General features: G+C 36.0%; 1 protein-coding gene across 1 annotated transcript in view; it reads right to left on the bottom strand.

Moving 5' to 3' along the window:
• PIGK (phosphatidylinositol glycan anchor biosynthesis class K) overlaps positions 1 to 22,588 on the bottom strand; it is a 115,955-nt gene that overhangs the window by 30,891 nt on the left and 62,476 nt on the right. Inside the window, exon 10 of the mRNA XM_070941256.1 lies at positions 7,972 to 8,047. Coding sequence (XP_070797357.1) covers positions 7,972 to 8,047 — 76 coding nt within the window. The remainder of the gene's footprint in view (positions 1 to 7,971; positions 8,048 to 22,588) is intronic.

Raw genomic sequence — 22,588 nt, 5'->3', positions numbered from 1 at the left:
ATGGATCTTGGAAATGAAGTTTACAAGAAACATTTTTAAAAGCTACTCAATGTAGTTTGGCAATGTTCAAAATAAATATAACAGCATTTGTCAAGCAGAATTCTGTCAGCCTTCAATCCTTATGTTCAAGTAACTTATCCAATTCTGGGGAAGAGGCTTGTTATTTGAACATTGCAAGAAGAAACTCACTAAAAGATTTCTGAATTAGATTAAGTGTTGCCTTTGTCAGGTTTCAGTGTCGTCTCAAAATAAATTGCATTTCCAAACAAATAGTCTTTGATGAAATCTTTCATTTATTAAGCACGACAATCTGTCCCCGATTATATCGTAGCCAACACTGACTTCCTGACCCAAAACCTTCCCTTTCTGTTCCCCAATTCTCTGCGTCTCATTGGCCATCTTCCAAATCACTCTCTCCATATCTACTACTTCAGCTCCCAGGAATGTCCCTGCTCCCATCTCATCTCCTAGGGGATATTATCATCAGGGAAAATAAGTAGGTGAAAAGTCAAGCGTCCTCTTGCCAGCTGCCCCCTCTTCTCCTCCTTATGTCAGCACTGGAACGAATGTAGTTTGGAGTGCTGACAGCCTTACTTTTAAACAACTCAGGTGCTATGGGTTAATAATCAGCTTGTTTTGTAGTAAAATGACTTGATTTATTGCTGATGCTGAAGAAATAGCATAGAAAATTTTGGTAGTCAAAATAAAGATATTTATTTAAATTATTGTGGTATTCCAAACATAGATGTGCTAATGCCAGAAAAGTAACTACTTTTTCTGCAATATTATATGTATAATATCTAAGTCTTTGTCTTCATTCTTTGTCTTGGTATGTTCTTCCCACGAGAAGAGAAACTTGGGGTGTTTTGATAATCCTAATGCCTATACCAGGTGTATCAAACTCGATTTCATTGAGGACGGCATCATCAGGATTGTGTTTGACCTGGGGAGTGGGGGGGCATGGCCAGAGTGGCATGGCCAGCTTGACGTTACTCGTGTTGGGAGCTCCTGTGATGGCCCGAGCACTCTGCCAGCCAAAATGGGCTCCAGAGTTCCGTTTTTGGCTGGGACGGCCTCCTGCAACCCTCTGCAGGAGTTTGGGAGGGGCACATGTGGCCCTCCCAGCTCCGTTTTCACTGGCAAAGGTACCATGGGCTGTTCCTTCCCTGTTTCCAGGGCAGCCTCGCGGGTTGAATCTAAGCATCCTGCAGGCCGGATCCGGGCCCCGGGCCTTGAGTTTGCCACCCCTGGCCTACACCATAACATCTATAATTTTTGTTAACCAGAACAAAAATAACAATAATACAAAGAAAAGCAGCAGTTAATAATAATGATGCCAACAATTTTCATATTTTACCACTAAGCAAAGGAGAACACCAGGAATACTATTATAACTTAAAACACATTATATAGGCAACAATAGTTAGCATAGCAACGAATATGACACCTAAAACTACAGTGGAAAATCAACTAAATAATTTTTAGCATCAAATATATGACATATATGTTTCAGGAAAAAGTATCAATAAGAAAAGAATTCCAAATATTAAACAGAAATGTTACTAAAGTCAACAGTAAATATGAGATTTGAATATGCAAGTCAAAACAGAACTTGGAAGATGTGGGCTTAATCTTTCTAAGATACCACATGTCTCTGGAAGAAAAACAGCTTAAAAAGGGTTAAATTTCAGCAGATTAAATACCCATCCACAAGTGCCCCAGTCTAAACAGTATTCTTTGTGCTGCATATTTAATCATCTTTACTAATCAATTATATCTGAATCTTTCCAAAATATGTACAGATCTGTACAGAAGATACTTCTAACTCTACAGTTTCTGTTTTATTCTATTTACTCAATTAAATCCTTATTTCCATTTCCATCATTTTAAAAATTAGTGATTGTCAGAATCACATTAGGCATATATTCAGAATACCCTGGGTTTTTTTTGGGGGGGGGGGGACAATTGCACAGTTACCTTCCTTGTCGTCCAACACACCCACTTTCCTGGGCTACTCAGTGTAAATGTCCAGACTGAGCTCAAGGGAGGGATCAAACACATCATTAATCATGAGTCCATTTGCATCCACAAGAGAGTCCAGCCCACTTTGAATTTCTTCTACCCTTATCTACTGTCCATTCCCGTTGACTGTTAGTAGTTCAGATTCTTATAGAAAGCTTAAGCTTGCAATGACTATTTATACTCAGTTGAACTGGCTGAATCTTCTGATTTCCCCGGCACTTGACAATCAGTTCCCTGTATGCAAAGGCAAATTATAATTGGGCTCCAATCTCTCCACATTCCTTTCATCGCCCAACAATCTGGAAGAACATAGACCAAGACTTGTTGTACCTTATTACATCCATAAAGGCCATTTGATTCCACCATTTCTTTGAAAGATGCAATCTCAAATTCAATCAAGAGGCACTATCTCTAGAATCCACTAGAGAGCAACCTCTACAAAGATTATTATTCTAGCTTCCAGGTTAAGCTGTGTATGCGCCCTATTGAAGTTTGCCAGAAATTCATAGTGTAATGGAGCAGATAAACCAGCTGTGTACCATTTAATCAGAACGTCTTTTCCTAAACAAAGCATATTTGCAGCTGTCACAAAATTTTAAAGCAATATAGAAAGTCCATTAAAAACAATGCAAAATTTTGAAACTCCTTTAATTTGCTTCTTCTATGTCAGTTTTACGTGAAAAAGTTTGAAATTTAGAATTGTGTAAATTGTGTCCAAAATGGAATCTAAATTATTAGCTCTTTTTTCTAAAGCTAGCACTTTAGTTTGTGTTCTGCTCCCCCATTTATATGCTAAATTTCAAAACAATATCTATGTGAGAACTACCCTTAACATAATGACCTTAATAATGGTTTCAACATACATCTGGCTGCCAATTCACTAAATATCTATATAAATCTTGGCTGGTGGAAGGTAATCTAGTAAAGTACATAGTAAACCTTTTAATAAAAATGAATGTTATATTTATATTTTACATACATTTGTGCCACAAAATGGAAACTAAATTATTAGCTCTTTTTCTAAAGCTAGCAAATTTAGAACAATACAATTGGTGATCTTTCATTCCCCTTTAATTCCAAAAAACTTCTCAGAGTATTATTAGTATCAAATAATGAAGTATAAAAAAAGTGAAGAATGAAGTAATGAAACCAGAGGTTCTCTGAAAATATTATAGGAAATACCAAACTCTTTTATAATTATATGAATTAAAAAAATCAATCATGATTTTGCAAATTATTCCTATACCAATATATGCAGAAATCAACAACAATTTTTCTTATTTATATTTTTAAAAGCATAGAAAAATAAGCTATTTTAAAAATAAACTTTTCAGTTAAGAAAATGATATATTACAGTGGAGTTCAATAGTTGAAATGTCACAGTAATGCTAACTTTAAGGGGTTTATTTTTTCTTTGAAAAAGCTTTCTATAACTTTGTGTTCTGCTCCCTCATGTATATACTAAATTCAAAACAATATCTGTGTGAGAACTACTCTTAATATAATGACATTTATAATGGTTTCAACATACAGTACATCTGGCTGCCAAATCACTCTGGTGGAAGGTAATCCAGTCAATGAAGTACATAGTAAACCTTTTAATGGAAATGGATTTTATATTTATATTTTATCAGAGGTGAAATCCAAATTTTTTTACTACTGGTTCTGTGGGTGTGGCTTGGTGGACATGGTGTGGCTTGGTGGACGTGGTGTGGCTTGTGGGCATGGCAGGGGAAGGATATTACAAAATCTCCATTCCCACCCCACTCTGGGGCCAGCCAGAGGTGGTATTTGACAGTTCTCTGAACTACTCAAAATTTCCGCTACTGGTTCTCCGAACTGCTCAAAATTTCCACTACCGGTTCTCCAGAACCTGTCAGAACCTGCTGGATTTCACCCCTGCATTTTATATAAATTTGTGCCACAAAATGTTGCAGCTAAATTACAGTGTGTGACCTAAAGTAAAAACCTGTTTCTTTCTTATTCCGAGTTGATGTCCAAAATCTAAATTGAAAGTGGGACACTCAAAAAGGTCACAAATGCAACACTAGAAAGAGCCAGGACAGTCATGTAATTGCTTTGGTAGGATGTTTTGGCAAAGAATTACATAGTATGAACATTTGCTGTTTGAAATATCCGAAATGCATGAAAAAACCCATTTCTCATTTCATTCAGCATTGCAATCCACTACAAAATGGCACAAAGCTGCCAAAATGAACCCACCAGTGTTATATTACTTTCTTGTGCTGTAAAAATATTACTGTGACATTTCATCTGGTCAACCATCTTAAAAGTTAATTCTGTTTCCCATTATAGTTATTCCTGTAGGTGAACCATTTGGTGCAGTTCCTATTTACCTATTCCAAACAATCCTCAACTGTTTCATTGCTCAGTCTCACAGTTAAGAACATATTGACTTACTGCCTACTCTGCTGTTTAATTCATTTATGTTTAGAGTCAGGCATGAACAGAGAATTTGAAATGTGACATCTGCGGGTTGTAGGGTCATTTGAGGCTCTGACAGCACCAAGGGAAATTCTGACATGTAAACTGGTCCTGATTTCTAATCTTCCGTGTTCAAAACACATCAGATATTCTTCCCAGAGGGGCCCAATTGAGCCTAAAGTTTTAAATTTCCTTTGGGTTTGAAATCTTGCAAGGAAGACCAGTTTATTTTCAAAGATTGAAAATAAACCTTGTGTTTCTTTTCAGGTAAAGTTACCATTGCTTCCAGCAAGAAAATTCAAGTAACTCTGACTGAAAAAGATACCTGGAAAAAGACTTAAGAATAATTAATATCCAGGGGATATTGCCAGCAATTTTGCCACTTAGCAAACTTTCCTTTGATCTCTTGTCTGCCTTTGTTGAAAGGCAACTGCATCTGAAGGCCACAGTAGTTGTAGATAATGGGTCATTTTTAGCTGACAGCATCTGACTAGCTTGCCATCAATTAAATATAGTCAAAGCTGGAATAGGAAAGTTACACATTTCTGGTAATAATTGTGCTGAAAGGAGCCAGAAAGTGCTGTTCGACAATATTTTTATTTATTTTTATTTATTTTTATATTTAAATTTCAATTAGAATTATTTTAAAGATATTCCATTTTTTATTAGATGTGACCAAGACAGATAGACACAGATTGCCTGAACAGTGACCAGAAATGTTGGTGGGGAAAAAGCTAAAAAGCTTAGATGGCAAGGACAATGTGTAATTAAAACCCTTCCTTTTATTAAACATGTTTTGTACAATACCAACACCAAAAGGAACAGAGCATCAATTGTACGGTCCTCACCTGAGGGTAAGAAGAAGCAATTGGTAGAAATCAGGGGTGAAATGCTACCGGTTCGCATGCGTGGTTCGGTGAACTGTTAGCTTTGCGGCAGCGCAAAGCTCCGCCAACCCACCATTACTTCCTGTTTTTCACCAGGAAGTAACATTTTTTTATTCTCTGTGCATGCACAGAGGGTCCAAAATCGCATATGATGCGTGCGTGTGTGCAAGCGGAGTGCGCACTTCTGAACTGGTAGGGAAGGTAAGTAGATTTCACCCCTGGTAGAAACTAATCAAGGAGAAAAGCAACCTAGAACTAAGGAGAAATTTCCTGATAGTTAGAAGAATTAATCAATGGAACAACTTGCCTCCAGAAGTTGTGAATGCTCCAACACTGGAAGTTTTTAAGAAGATATTGGATAACCATTTCTCTGAATTGGTGTAGACTTTCCTTAAAAGACCTCCAACCAACTCTTCCATCTTTTGCAGATGTTCCTAGAATTGACCCTAGTATAGATATCATTGAATATTTGTTTTAACTTCATTTTTATTGTTGTTTAATGATGTAATCCTGTCATCGCTTGGGTTGGCCAGAAGTTCACAAATGTAAGAATTAATTTATTAATATTATATGTAATAATATGTTTTTCCAATGCTTTCCTTTAAATTAGTGGCATTCCAGGTTTTGAATCCAAAGTTCTTCCTTTGGAATGCCTTCCATAAATATGAATTCTTATACCATGTGATCAGATTATGCTTCTGTTTAAGCAATCATTGTAATTTGTATAATTCATCAAGTCTGCCTCGTAACTTTTATATGCTGTATTTTATGGCTGTGCTCTGATACCAGTTTAATTCTATTGTGCTATATAGGCTCTAAATAATTTTTGTTGCTCAGGGTTCCATTCTGACAAAGGGCAATAAATATTTTAAGTATAAGTACATCCGTTTTTCAATAGTATTTGTTAAGATTTGGCTTACAAAGTAAGATGGAAATCTTTCTCCTTAACTTAATTTAAAATCGAAGAAACAAATTGTGTATTAGAAAACCAGCAAGCCAAATAAGCATGAAACAAGTGTGGCTAATTCTATCTTCATGGGCAGTTTTCAAGTTATTCTTAGTTGAGTTTTTAAGTCTTTTTAACTCAATATTAATAATAGTATGGTAGAATACTACATGCTCGTGCATGGAAAGTCATCAACATTGAGGTTTTGTTAACAATGATTAAATTAACAACTTTTGTGAGAGAAAAGAAATTTATCTACAATTGGAAGCTTTTTGTGGACTTTAAGCAGAAAATGAAAAAAAACAAAAAACAAATTATGACATATGGATTTCACGATTGTTATTTTTTCATTTGGGGTAAAATGAACACTATATTATAGTATTAAACTAATAGTTGAATGTAATTTTTTTTTATATCCTTGAAGAAAAAAGTTGGAAGTCATTTTTTGTTCCCCTTTCTTTGTTCTTTGTATCTTTCTGCGCCTCCGTTTCTCTCTGTTATTTTTCTTTCTGATTGTTAGTTTATCTTCGTTTTTATTTGTATATTTTGTAAAACATTTCATAAAATTATTATAACAAACCCACCCACCCACCCAATTTTTTCTTGAGTATGCTATTGTTTATTTCTGTTTTTCCTGCTGCTGTTTTGACTCACAGATGTTGCTGAGACTGTCCTTTGTGTGACTCTGTTCTTAATCTAAAGAAGCAGAGAATACAGCACTACTAAAGAGGCAGCCGTGAGTATGTGCCTATTAAGAGCATGCATTGTGCTTCTCATGCCTGATGCCACTGCTTTTGAGATAGGCAAGGTCAAGAAATAGAAGAAGCACAGTTCCAAGAACGTTCTTTATTTCTGTAGAATATGATAACAAAATCTTGAAATCTGCCAAAGTTTCTCTCTGTTCCCTTTATATCAAACAAAATCAAAGTGGAGTTATTTTTAGTTTCTCATGCTTTCCACTTTCTTAGTAGTGAGTTACCGTTTCTCCTCCCTTAACGTTTCATTGCCTTCTTCCCCTTTATTAAAAAGTCAGATCTGTATTCTTTCACAGCCATAAACTCGCGCTAACTCTACTTTGTACCATAAACTTTTATTAATTAAATATTTGAAATCAATTAGCTAGAGATTTCCCTTGGGACTTCAGAAGGGAAATTTTAGTAGGGGCATTCGGGATTTTTTTTTTCTTTCTTTTCAGTAGTCTAAATAACGGCACTTCCTAAATAGAGATATCTGCTTCCATACAATTGGTGAATACAAGCATTTCATTTATAAGACTGAAGCAGTGGTGAAATCCAAATTTTTTTACTACCGGTTCTGTGAGCGTGGCTTGGTGGGTGTGGCTTGGTGGGCATGGCAGGGGAGGGATACTGCAAAATCCCCATTCTCACCGCATTCCAGTGGAAGGATACTGTAAAATCTCCATTGCCACCCCACGACAGGGGAAGGATACTGCAAAATCCCATTCCCTTCCCCACTCCTGGGGGAAGGATATTGCAAAATTTCCATTCCCACTCCACTCTGGGACCAGCCAGAGGTAGTGTTTGCCAGTTCTCTAAACTACTCAAAATTTCCGCTACCGGTTGTCCAGAACCTGTCAGAACCTGCTGGATTTCACCCCTAGACTGAAGCCTTACTTATTCTTGACAGAAATATCAACAAACAAAGTGATACCTGGTGTATTATTTGTGCTACTGGAAGCTGTTCTGCATATTTTAAAGGTTCCGTGGCTATTTCATCCATAACAGGCCTAAAAAAAAATCAAATCAGATATTAGAATAACATAGAGAAGAACAAAATCAAACAACATAAATTATCAGTAACTAACATACCTATCCCAAATCAAACTCAAATAATCAGCCATTGAAAAACACACAATCATGAAATAGTAGCCATGTTTCCAAGTTCCCTTTCTCTTTCCATGCTTCAGTATATACAGGTGTGTATACATATACATATATCAATCTAAATCCTTCCCATTTCAGTGGGAAAATTCTTGGAACAGCAAGGAGAAATTATATCATCTCTACATAGATAGGGAGCATCACTAATTTTCCACTGAAAATCAATAGATGCTACTTGCTCAGAAAGATTAACAAAACAATATTTTCAAGGTTTTGTTTTTAAAAAAGAGAAGTAGAATAACAGAAGAAGGGAGGGAGGGACAAAGGCTCAAAACAGTGCAGATCATATTTCTGATGAGGGTTTGTGGTTACTGTTCTCCAAAATAGCACATTCATCATTAATATATTTAGATGAATTATTAACAAAGCTCTGTTAATTCTTTACAGGACATTCTTTGCAAAATGTACTTCATAAAAAGCACTTCTCCTTGAATCTGCATTAAAGCTGCTGCATCATTTCCTAGACGTTGGAAAAAACATGAAGCCAAATGGCTGTGCATATACATGCTTGTCAAATAGCTATGTGAAAAGACACATACAGAAACAGCTGAAAAAGCAGTTTCTGTGGAATGAAGACAGATGCTTTTTATGCATTCCAGTGTGTTGCAAAGTCCCTCATTGAATTATTTGCCCAGTTGAAATTACTTAGAGAGTTTCATCTTCATTTATCCATTGACGTGAAAGCATAAACCTCTCCAACACATGCCCACTTACATGGCAGGAAGAGAAGAAGGCTTTTATTAATGTTGTATTTTATTTGAAACAAACATACTATGTATACAGTTCAACGTATTTGTTATGTTGTCAGCTACATTAAGCAGTATGGTCATATATACCTTTAAAATCCTATATGAAATAAGAAAAGTAATATTGCAATCTCTTTTATTCCCTTGGGACTAAAAGAATTCTAGATTACAAAAACATGTGTTAAAATTTCAAGCTCCTATGTAAGAAAAAATATGCCAAGCGAAAACAGGCAACGAAAAGAAGCCATTTCAAAGTATTATTATTATTATTATTATTATTATTATTATTATTATTATTTCAAAGCTTCCTTCCTCCTGCACAGTTTGAGTGCTTTCTGCAAAAAAAAGAGATACCACAATTTCCTTTTAATGGTCAGTTACAAATTTCAAATGTAAAAGCCAATCAGAATACAAGAGTTGGGAATAGTCTGTGTAATATTACTAATCGCTATAAGATTTCTGCATAATATCTTAAATTATTATAGGGAATCTGCGTTCTCTTTGTGTGTCAACTGTGATTACCCTACTAGGGGCCAAGATCTGCATTCTTCATCTTTATTAGGAAACAACAGCATGGTGTTTATGTAAATCAGCTAGAATTTCTTGAGCCAGGAATTTCTTCTACAACAGAAAGAGAATGGAAAACTAAAGGTCCAGCATGTTACCTAAAATTAAAGCCTTTTGATATATTTTAACTATATAGTATTAGTGCTAGACCTTGCTGATCTTTTTTTTTCTAGTGAAGTTGCTAGGTAACTGCTAAGTAATTTTCCCAGTGGGAAATGGCATACACTGTCTCTCCTACTGAAATGATCCCAACTGAGCCAAAAGAGTCTTCTCCAACTTTCCTACCTCCTGATATACTGAACTAAAACTATAATTACCTCAGGCAACGTAGATTAGTTACGTCTGACTATGAGTCAGAGAGCCACAGATAAACTTATTTTGATAACCTGAAAACTGCATTCATTGCAATTATCTACATAGTATGGAATGGATGGAGGGGTAGATGGTTGGACAGATGCAATTCGCTTCGTTCTGATCTCAAAATCAATGTTCATCCTGAAATAGCAGAGTTACACCATCAGCACCTCACATCACTCTGTCCTGCACCAATTATAACTTATGAATCCTCTCTAAGGCTAACCTCAGTGCATTGGAGTAGTCCAAACAGGAGGTTATCATGACTATTGACTGAAACTATCCATTCATGTAGTAAGAGAACCACTGTAAAAGAGTTTCCTCTTTTCCCACATGTAGATACTACTTTTGAGCCTTGAGCAGGATACCATAGCTAATGGTATTGAATGCCCTAAAGGGTATTAATAGAACAAAGAGGGTGCACGCCTCCCATTTAAGTCCTGGTCCTTGTAAAAATCATTAGAGTAACCAGTGCCATTTCTGTCCCATGACTGTACTTGAATTGCAATGGTTTCATGTAAAGTTAAAAAGTGGGGAGAGAGAATCAAATTCCGAGGAAACCCACAAAGGAATGGTCTCCAGGTCAGCATCTCCTCCCTCAGAGTCTTGCTCCAGGAAGAGTCTACTGTAAAACATTCCAAATCTACAGTAAAATATTTTCTCTAATCTCTAGTTCTTGCAGACAGTCTTGAAGAACATTAGACTCAGTGATACTGAATACTTCTTTCATAGCTATCAACATCATCCTCGCCTGAAGTGAGGCCATAATAGTCTTCTGCATCCCTGTGGCTAAGTCCTCTTCAGGCCTAGAGAACGTATGGTCCAGCCCAAGATAACAGAGATAATTCCACTCTATTATCTGCATCAAAGTCTAAGTCGATCAAGTCCCAAATATCATGATGACACATTGCCCAGTCACTAGCGGCCAGATGCAAAGAATCAGTACCATTTGTAATGTTGCAGCATAGGTGATTTATTTAAGACTATATACAAGAATCTGGTAAATTGAAGTTCAACACTAGATTGGTGCCAGATAAAGGACAATGGAATTCAGAAGGGGTTGGACTCTGAAAGCTTGTGGGAACACAATGATTCTAAACTGATGCCATGTTTAACTCCACCTGCTCTTCTCTACAGTCACTCTATCAGATTCCTATAGCTACTGCACCCCTGGAGAATCAAGACTATGGCAAATCTCAGCAACCTAAACTGCAAAATCTGATATAAACTGGTCTCAGCAGCCAGATAAAGACCTACTGATCTGTCCTCAAAAGGGAATGAGCATCTCCAACTAATTCTCCTGATGCAATAAGACAGAAATAATTATCACCTTTTTTACCTTCATTTTTCTTTACAGACTGCAATTACAAGATGGAGAAAAAAACTAAGCTCTCTCAAGTAACATTCCTGGTGAGTTTAAAAGGTTCTGTCAACAAGCCAAAAAAAGGGGGGGGGGATTTTCATTCTGAAAATGGCAGTTGGCTATAGTTGCTCATAACATGTAAAATTGCCATCTACTGAAGAATAATGGAAAAATTTCTCTTTTTTTTTTCCAATTTACTTAGTAGAACTGCTTGCATTTGGGATATAATCAATTCCCTTCTCTATGTGCACTGTCATTTACTTTCTACCTGCTGTTAATACAGTCTTTATTAACAAGATGAGAAAAAAATATTTATTAAAAATAAAGCTACTTTTTCAAGATTGCTACATTTTACAGAGAGCCCTATCAAAATGAAGGTGTCAATTTACAGTCTTCAAACAGCATGAAAGTAGCACTTCGCATATCCATTAGTAGTAACTAATGAAGTTCTATTTATAACTTTGTCCAACGTTACTGAAAGTAAACCACTCAATTTACTTCAAGGATAATTGCTATGGAAAACAAGTGATCTAATGTACCCTCGATTTAAGTTTTTTTTTTTTCTTCCAGACAGCATGCTGGCTTAAAACACAAGTTTATGCAACACAACTTTGCTTTGGTGAGAGTCAAATTTAGTTCTACTTTACAGCTGATAAGCGTTTTCAATCAGATGAGCATCTCTTGCTGACAATGCTATAAGAAAGGAAGGTTTGCTTATCTTGGAAGAAAATTGCACAACCAAGTGTTTCTGCTGCTGTTTGAAAACCCTCTAGAGGTGCATTTTAATATAGCAAGTGCTCTCTAACAACCCAAAGACTTACAAAAGGTTTAAGAAATTTGAGAGCTATCAGAGATGAGAGAACCATAATTCCTTAGAATGCAGCATGCCTCACTCGGGAGAGCATAGTTGATTTTTAATAATTCAGGACCTACAGTAGATCATATCTCAGTAAATAATTTGTGTAACATTTTTATAAAATTAATGATGATATACTTGCTCTGAAAAACAATGCTGAGATTTAATGAAGTATTTGTACATCTTTTTATCACTGTTCGATGCTGCTAGATTTTTTTCCTGAAGCTTCTTACTTTGCAGTTTATCATTTCAATTATTCTGGTGACACATATTTTTTTCGGGTCAATGTATACCCTACTTAGGAGTGGTGCAGTGGCCTAGAGGTGGAGCTCTATTCTAGGTAGAGGTAAGTATTTCTCTCTTTGGGCACAATGAGAATATATCTGCTGAACAAAACTCTGCATTGGCGACATTAAACACTCTGCTAGTTCCATTCAGTTGACCAGATTCTACCCCGCAAGGGATTATGGGGTCATTAAAAGATGATGATAAATGTATACCCTACTTATACCATTGCCTCCAGATTTCACACAATTCAATTTACCTGTGTGCATTTGCAACAGATACTGTTCAGTATCATTTGTGACTAAAGTCTATAGATAATGTTAAATTGAAAAGCATGGAACAAACTTAAATCATACAATTTAATACAGAAAACGTATCTTATTTTGATTGGTCTCTTAGGGACCAAAAGCTAAGCACTTTTTAGCCCTATAATTGAAGGCTATAAGCACCACATAATAGCCAGAGTCCAGCACACTCAGCACATTCTTCATATAAAGCCTGTTAATCAATTAAAGGTTTTTCAACTGATCAATAATCTTGATTTAAACTAAATAATTAAATCACACAGCAATAAATAAACTTAACATACCTAATGGTTCTCTGGCTATTTATAATGTTAAATTTATTTTGGTATTGAAAGAGAGCTCAAGAAAAAAAATAAGAGAAGCAGTAAGCTGAGATATATTTATTTTAATGAAAACCTGCAATATATCACTCAATTAACTTGTTTCCTTACAAGTTAAGTCTACAAGATAAGATTATAGTTAACATGATTTTATATACTAGCACTATAAACAGTTATCTGCAATCTCTGATCACACAATTCATTCATTTGTTTGTTCATTAATTCCTGGAGTAATTAGAGTCACTTGATTTGCTAACAATAGAAATTAGAAAATACAAACATACAAAAATACATTTCCATATTTGGTTGACATCCAAGCCAAAAATGTTTATTCTCATTATATTCACTTTAAAAACATTTCCATATTCTCATTCCTACGTGGGTCCTTACAATCTAAATGAAAAATGTAGACGGTATTTCTACATTTCTACACTTCTTTTCTTTTCTTTTTTTTCCCCATTTGATATATGTATTTTATGCATCTCTGCTACTGTTTATGTGTTAATTAAAAAACCACAAAAGATCCTCTTGCTTAATTTTCTTAATGAATCTCAACAAAAACAGGTGCTTGGTATTAAGTGGAAGAAATACTCATTATAAGCGGAAGAAATACTCTTCCACTACTAAATTTAAAATAAAAACATTGTATCATATTTCCAAAATTCATTTGATCTTCAGAACTGAAAGCAATGCAACGTGATCATATAGTCTCTCTTTTGCAAACGTCCTTCCTCATCAGTCTTTTCTATTTAGTAGAAATATGTACCGGTTCACAAATACTCAGGTACAGCTATAAAACTGGAATTCTACAGGAAAGAAAACACAAATCTTTGAAATATTGCCATCTATACTAGGAGTTTGCAATCAGGCATAGTTAAATCTCAACAAAGTCTTTGTCTACACATGAGTATTAGGCAAGGAATAGTTTTAGATAGCTGCTTGCAAGCTACATACAATCAAAGTGCATAGTAGTTATCAGACCAAGATATCTATTAGCAAACAAGACTATTTGGGCCTTTCAACTTAGAATTAAATGATCAGGAAGACAGATAACTCTAGAAATTTGACTAGGAAATGAAAGAAATCGATAGAGGAACAAAAAGTTATAGAAAGAAAAAAGATAGAATAGTCTAATTGGGCTATAATCCAAAACAATTATTTGCATTGAGGCTGTGTAAATGTATAAATTTCAAGATTTTGTAACAGTATGTTCAGAAACACCAGCAAAAGACGGATAAAATTATAAACAGATAAAAACTTCTGATTTCAAAGTCTCAATGTATACTAAGAAAGGTTGTATCTCCCATTTAGAGACAGAAGAGAACATGGGGAATATATGTGAAATACTTCCTGATGACAGCTGTTCACTATGTAAATAAAAACAAGATCTTAAAAAAAATCACAAACAAGATTAGAAAACCAAGAAGTACCATTATATTTTTGAATATGATAGATACAAAATTTACACAATGCACAATATAATAATATTCAAGACTTTCAGGCACCTGGAAGAGTTATTTGGGATTTTTCCAATGGTATCCAGCTCCAAGATTTCACAAGCACACACACAAGCACACACACATTTGCACAACTACTTAATTCCTGGAATTAGTTAAAACCTTAAGACGTCTTTCCATAGCATAGCATGCTTTAGATGTAGTACATTTATATCTTGTGCAACTCCTCACAATTTCCTGCTGGCTTCCAACAACCAAAGTCAGTGGGAGAAAGTTGAAAGCCAGATGGCTTGCAAGCAAATCAGCAGGCAGGTAAATGGCTGCTGCTAAGTGGGAGAGGGAGCAAGGGGACACACAAATGGCCAGGGAGGCGTGGCACAAGCCCAGCATGGGTTGGGATGGCTGCTGCTGGATGAGAAAGGATCAATCAGGGGCCGGGGAGGTGCACAAGTGGCCAAGGAGATGTGGCACGCATGCAGCAAGACTTGGGGTAGCTGCTGATAGGGGGGGAGGGTGCATGAGTGACCAGGAAGTTGTGATGTGACCACAAGGCTTAATGAGGATGTGTAGGTAGCCAGTAAACACAGCACCTGGGGTCTGTAGATGTGTGCAAGTGGGAGAGACTTACTCAACCATTTTACAATTTTCCCTTTGGCTTCCACACTGATTTTGCTTGAAAGAAGCTGGCAGATCATAACCATTATAACTGTGAACTGGTAACCAAGTGCTAGATCATGATCCCATGTTTATGGGAATGCTAGGACACAGAGTGGATTTGATTTAAATCGAGTTGATTTAAATCACAATTTAAATCATGATTTAAATCACTAGTAAAAAGGCTTGATTTAAATCAACTCGATTTAAATCATAATTTTTAAAGAGCAACTGTCATCTCTGCTACTCCTTTGACCCACTGTTGACTCACCGATAGTCCCAGTGTTGCAGAATATACAGCCTCATGCTACATAACTAAGCTCCATTTCATGCTGAATAAACTAAATTATTTATGTACCTTAAATAGAAAACTATCTTACGATAGATTTTTACCCCAAAAGTTTTTTATTAAAATAAATTTGATAAAAATAAAAAAAAAATCTGATTTAAATCAAAAAAATCCAATTTAAATCAAAAAAATCTGATTTTTTTGACTTTTTTAAAAAAAATCATTGATTTTTATCCACCCTGCTAGGACAACAGGACATCAAGGATCATTCGTATCTACCATTTGTAATTTCAAAGAGTTACTTAATGAGGAACGGAAGCAACATTGCAGTGAAGGGAAAACACTACTCTGTAAGTAAACAACAGTTCCTGATTGTAAGGGCCTGCAGACTCAGGGTGGTTAGCTTAAAGACTGCTCTGCCAAAAGAGCAGATGTGGAGGATTGGAAAAGAAAGTGGTGGAGGAAGGTGCCTGATACAAAGAAGGATGACAAAGAGGAAGTGCTGGTAATTTTCTTCTCAAGGCCTGTATAGCTCCCTCACCCATCTATGCTGCCCAGCTGGGTCTAGACTCATTGGTCAAGCTGGTTCCTCTACCAGATTTTTCTTATGAAAGAAAAAGGAGCCAGAATCTTCACAAGAAGGCAATATCTGCCCCATTTTTCTCCCTTGGTATGATATTGTGAGAATTTTTCCTCTTGTATGCTTGGTTTGAACTGCTGGCACCCCAAAGAGACTATTTTGTTTTCAACCCTTGATCCTGAATGCTTAAGTGTCTGGGAGGGATAAACTGCAGTAAGTTTTGGGTAGTTTTGGACTCCTGTGTCTGTTGTTGTTCCTCCTGAGTCAGCCCCCTGCTTCTCTGGCTACAAGGGATTGTACCACAAACATATACCAAGTAGGATTCACACATCATCCTGTCCCAGGAGACGTTGAAAAATCCAGGTCCTGAGCATTCATAACCCGTTCCATTAAGTGAATCCTATGCATTATTTGAAACATAGTATTATACTAACTGAATAGTGCTGTATTGAATAGTGCTAACATACTCAGCACAAGTACACATTATATATTCTATGGCAATTCTAAGCAATTGGGCCAATGCAATTTTGCTTTTGACTGGTATCTAAATGGTCATTGTACCTGGAGAACAATGTATTTGGCTCCATGTGGTTCTGTGCACAATTCCATCAAGCTCTCAAAACACGTTTTATTGAAGCAAAAGCAACTCCCATAGCAATATATCATGTTCCTATCTCCAACTAATCAATAAATTCTCACTCATATTTTATTTGGTTCTCAAGAGCAGGATAAAAAAAAATCCAAATTCAGAATTACATTTTTAAAAACTGACATATTACAGATGATGATATAAGTACAGTTTTTAGACAACACTAGCACAACAGGATCTTTCATCCAATCCTTAGGAACACTGAAAACTGCCTTATGATGAATCAGATCTAGACCAAAATTCGTATTTTGGGAGCATTTAGGAAAGGGCTTTTTCTATACCTACTTGGAATCACTGGCAACTACCAAGACAGATACTCATTCTATCATGGGACAAGGGAACCTACTAAGTGCCAAACACTTGTTCTATCACTGGGCTTCCTTACTTCTGGACACAATTTTTTTTCAGATGTTCTTAGTATTTATTGCAATTGAGCTTTGCATTTGTCTCTATAATTATGGTCACTTAAGACCCTCCCTTAATTGAAGTTTAAAACTAATTAGAAAAATTAGCAAACTGGTTAAGAGAAGACCTGAAAGGTTCCAGCATCAATTTTCTAAAGTATGCAATGGAGTAAACTGTAAATGCCTTAAGAACATTTTCAGGTGGGAAAATGAATGTCAGAATATTCTATAACAGTCCAAATCAAATTCACCGTGTAAATGTCAAAGAAGTTAATCTATAGAAAACAACATCACACCAATTCAAATAGTTGAAAAATAGTACTTTCAACCCAATGTAAATATACCCATTTCCAAATAACAGATTAGTAAAGAATGCTAAAATAATAAATAATATTTTTTAGGAACGCCCTTCTGGACTGTCCAAACTGACTGCATGGTAACATTCCCAGCATATGTAGCCGATGAGTATTATGTGATACTGTTAAGTCAAGAAATAAAGGAAGCATTAAAATAATAAATATTACGGTAATGTACAATTCAATAGATGAATAAAAGGTTTACAGAATGTATTTGTGTTACCTTTATATTTAAATGCTTCCTTCCCAGAATAACTTCTTGAGTTCAAAGGCAGAGAAATTACTTCTTAAAAACCAAAAATGGGATTTAGCAATTTGTGAAATGACTACCCATAAAGTTACGGTATGCAATTTCCAAATATTCAGACACAGCAGATCACAACTAACTGCCCTTAGAACAAAGCCACACACTTTGCTTTACGAAATTATATACATTCATACTTCACATTTTCCAGGTAGAAGACTTTTCAAAGAAAAGGGCATTTCTTTGAGAGAAAAAGGGAATCAATTTCTCTATTTTTCCTTCAGAAAACAGCTTGAGGGTTGGGTATTCTTTTTTTTAAATTACTATAGCTCAGCCTCTTCTGTTGTTTGGATAAATTTATAGAGGTAAAGTACATTTAATTTTAAAAATGGTTTTGAAAATATATACCTTTAACACTAGCTGCTTCTGTTTCCTGTACAATTAATATTAAACTTAACATTTATCGGTTGTCTGATAATTCTTTCTGCATTTAAGTCATGCTCTCTTAGGCAGTTACAACCCACTAAGCAGTATGTTGGTACAGCTGAATTATAGCACATGAAATGCAAAAAACAATGTTTTAAGAAACACTGGAATTCCAGTTCAGGCACAAAATACACAAACAATCCAGATTGTACTTTATTTAGTATGTTTTTCCTTTATATGTTTCATATACATTTATGTGGTTTTGTAAATGTAAATATACTGGCATGAAAAGATAAACATTTCTTTGCTGCTCTTTTTCGTATAAAAATATGAAATGACATTAATACTTACAGTGTAACTCACAGATTAAACAAACAATGGAACAATTGACGATATACTGCACATATGTTCAGGGAAAGAATCCAAAATGAGAAAACACAATGAGAAAACTGTCTAAATATTTTGTTTTCTTTTGATCAATTAAGCGCAGTCAAGTTTGCATCATCTCTTTTTCCTATATATAATTTTTGTTAAATTAAAATCATATAAAAAGGGGAAGGGGGAGAAAGCAAAGCAAAGAAAAACAAGTGTAAGAAAAAAGTTGACAAAAAATAGAACAAATGTGAAGAAGTGGCTTCCAATATTCTGCATAGCAGAATTTCATTATAACTTCTACAAGGGATGTACAAGTTTTTTTTCCAGTTTCATTATCCAGTTTCTTTTCTATGTCCAATCTTTTTCACATCATTCTTGTAATCTCTACTTTTAAAATCTACTTTCAAATCAGTCTCAATCTTGTCAAGTAAAACTTGTTCCTCTTCCATTACATCTTTTAAACATGGTGTATCTATAGAGGCAGACATTCCTAAAATTGAGTCTATTGCTCAAAAATATTCTTCAGTATGTTGAATGTTAAAATATTTTGCTTAATTCTGCATTTGTAAGTCAAACTTAAACAATCTTCTCTTTTAACTGTAATCTTTAGTTCTCTATAATATCCATTTTTTTTTAATATTTTTTTTTTAAGAATTCAAAGAGCAAAGCATTTTCCTCTGGGAAGAATTCTTATAATTAATTACAAAATCTTACTTAAATTTTATGTTGACCCTTGGTCCATTTGGAACTTTCTAAAATCAATCTTTTAATCTGTTTACTCCTTTCCTAAAGTTTTTGGAGGTCTTTAAACTTATATTTAAATTTTTTATTGCTAATGATTGAAGGAAAAGTCATCAGATGCTGTAAAACCAAAGGTAGTTCTAACAGATGAAAAACAGTTAACAAGCAATTTCTGAAAATAATTAGAAAACGAAGTATGCAAAGGCAGTATCCTTTTAAAGACGTCAATCATGGCTTTAAATATTTAAATATTTCAAAATATTTAAATATTTATCTCCCAGAGTTGTAAATCTCCAGTGACTACTGTCTTGTGGTCTCCTCATAAAGAGTTACTGTCTGGAGCACTTGTGGGCAATCTGAAGTCCTTTCCTTGTCCAGAGGTCTACTTGTCGGCTCTTAATTCCACCATGGTCGTCAACTCCACTTTTTCCAGAGCCATTTTCAATTTACCATTTTTTCCCCTGGAAATCCTCTAAAAATAGGAAGACCAGGTTTTACTGTCTGTATTCCCCCGGAAGGAAAAAAAAATACTTTTTGAAAGTATTTCTCTCTCTATATATGAATGGTCTGTTGATTTCCATAAACCTTTAAAAAAATTACAACCTTAATCTTAGCTAAGGGATTCAGCTAACAATTGGTCATCTTACAAGTATAAAGGGATATAATTATATCAACAGTCATAAAAAAATATAAAGGAATAGCAAATCTATTAAAATAAATAGCATGGCTCAATAAAAATTTTACAGCATTCATTCTATATTCCTAGTCTTCAACTGACTCTTGTCAAAATTGATTATGCTTTTACTGTTATAGCATGGGGAAAGGAACAGAAGCAGAAGCTACAATTTTCAAGCACAGAAATCAAACAAACTGATTCACCCTAATGTTTTATTCCATGCAAGTTGACTTACAAGAAACAGTTCGTAGCAGTTCTACACTAGTTGGGATGTAATCCCACATAATTCAGTATCACACTGAAAATAAATAAGTTGAAAGAGATGAGCATGTCTTTTGAGACAGTTGTATAGATCTCTTGCAGGCATTTTGAACCCACTGGGAAAGGAGATCCTGCCAGAGTGAGAAGAGAATTGTGTCACATATTCACACAAATCCATCAGGTCACAGAACCCACCCTACAGAAATATCCTCGACATGGGTGGGAGAAATATCTTGTATTTGGGAAGAAATCCCTAGATGCCTAATGTCCTCAGAGTCCCTTTTCACTGAAATGAATATGTGAAGCTTGATATGCATAGAGTGCACGCAATTGGTAGGCTGGGATTTGAAAATGTGACTGTATCTCTATTTCAATTTATGTATGCTCATGTTACAAATGAATGCTTGCACAGATCTGCAGGCAAAAATGCCTAAACGAAGTTTCTCAAGAGCTCAGAAGAATCAGTACATGAAGAGTATGCATGAATACACAAAGAATTGGTACTGTCATTTAAAAACTACACAAAGATTTTTCTATGGTTTAGCCTGATCTGATGGAAAATTGGTGAAAGCCCCTGGTCTGAAAGCCAAATCTGGTCTGTTTAGAAGTGACACTCTAAATCAGGGGTGTCAAACTGGCAGCCTGGAGCCCACCCCAGCTCCGCAAAGGCAAAAAAAGTCACAATACATCATGTGATATCACATGACCTGGTCGAGTTTGACACCTGTGCTCTAGTCTAAACAAACAAAGGCAATGTCGAGCCTCGGTTGGGTCTCGCCATCAATGGGGAGGACGATGAGGAGGGGGCGAGCTGCTGGACTCTCTGGGGCGTGTCATCAGCTGTTTGAGAAGTCTTTACCATTCGCGCACAAAACGAAGCAAACGCTTTCATCGGAGATCGGGGGGGCAAGGAGTATGCAGATGACGCTGCCTTGTGATGTAACAAAGGCGCGCTCTCCTACAGGCCAGCTAGGGGGAGGAGGGATGATGTTGACTGTTTGATTGCCAATTGAGTTATTGCACTCCTCCTACAGGCCAGTTAGGGGAAGGAGGGGTGATGTTAACTGTTTGATTGCCAATTGATTTCTTTGCTGCGTATATAAAAGGCGCTACACTGCGATTGCGTGTAGCGCTAACTTTAAACCTTGTTTCCGGCTTGTGCCTTTCTCCTGCCTGTGTTTGCTGTGCCGAACCTAATAAAGAAATTGCAACCGCTTTATTCCGTTCTGGTGGTGGCTTGTTTCCAGTGCAGTTGGGTGGACTTGCCAAGAGAAAGTTAGCGCTATACCCCCACCCACCAATTTCAACTGCCTACGTTCCCTAGCTGCAGTCCGGCGAGAAAGGCTGTCAGAGATGGCAGAAGGGATGGCGCTAGGTGATTCGGAGTTGGAGGTCCCTCTAGAGGCTGACATGGAGGAGGCGGTTGTGGAAGAGGAGAAGCTACAAACCGCAACCCCTCACCACCCGGGTTGCATGGCGAGACCCAACCGAGGCTCGACAATACCTGTACAAATGGGGGATGGGAGAAAAATTATCTGGAAGGAAAGTAATGCTCTCCTTTGAGTGGTGTGGTGGCCTAGAGGTGGATCCTGTGAGTTCAATCCTAAGTAGTGGCAGATATTTCTCTCTCTGGGCACAAAGAAATAATATCTGCTGTGAGCTCTGCTTAGGCACCAGGAAGGGCATTCAGCCAGTAAACGTTCAGCTCCATTCAGTCGCCCCGACTAAACCCCGATGCAAGGGATTACAGAGTTATTTTTTTAAAAAAATTACAGATAGTACTTGATTTACGACTGATTGCTTAGTGATTGTTTGAAGTTGCAATTGACTTTCCCAAGGCTATGTGTGATCTGGATTCGAAGTTTTGAGGCCTGCCCCCATGATCACATGATCATATTTCAGGTGCTCAGCAAGTGGCTCGTATTTATGCCTATTTGCAGCATCATGCAGTAATGTGATTTACAACTGGCTTTGTTGGAAAACTGTGTTTACTTATGGTTTCTACATCCATTGTACACAATGGATTCAGTTCACAACCACCATGTTCGTTTAATGATCACAATGATTCATTTAACTACCACAGCAAAAAAGGTTATAAAATTGGGTGCAGTTATGTGGTGATCTGCTTAATGACTGACACAACTTATGATCCTAATTCCAGGCTTAGTTATGGTCATAAACTGAGAACTATCTGTAGGCGAATTGCTTTCTAACTTCCAAGGAAACTAAATCAGTTCATTTCTACATCAGTGAAAGAAGATTCAATCATTCTTGCTCATTTCTGTTAAAATACTTATCTGATTTATTCAGACAAGATGTTTAATTAGCTTAAACACCTTTTCTGCACTCTACTTAATATCCTTGATTTGGTTGCTAAACATCATTTTTTACTTCTGTGTAGTTTGCGAAGTTGTTTAAAGAAAGACTTATTCTGATGGCACAAATTACAACTTTAAATTAGAACTCATGGATATTCAGT

This window comes from Pituophis catenifer, unplaced genomic scaffold (assembly GCF_029215685.1).
Source record: "Pituophis catenifer annectens isolate HBS135680 unplaced genomic scaffold, rPitCat1.0.hap2 SCAF_3, whole genome shotgun sequence".
Taxonomy (NCBI): Eukaryota; Metazoa; Chordata; class Lepidosauria; order Squamata; family Colubridae; genus Pituophis; species Pituophis catenifer.
This window is presented reverse-complemented; position numbering and strand designations above follow the sequence as displayed.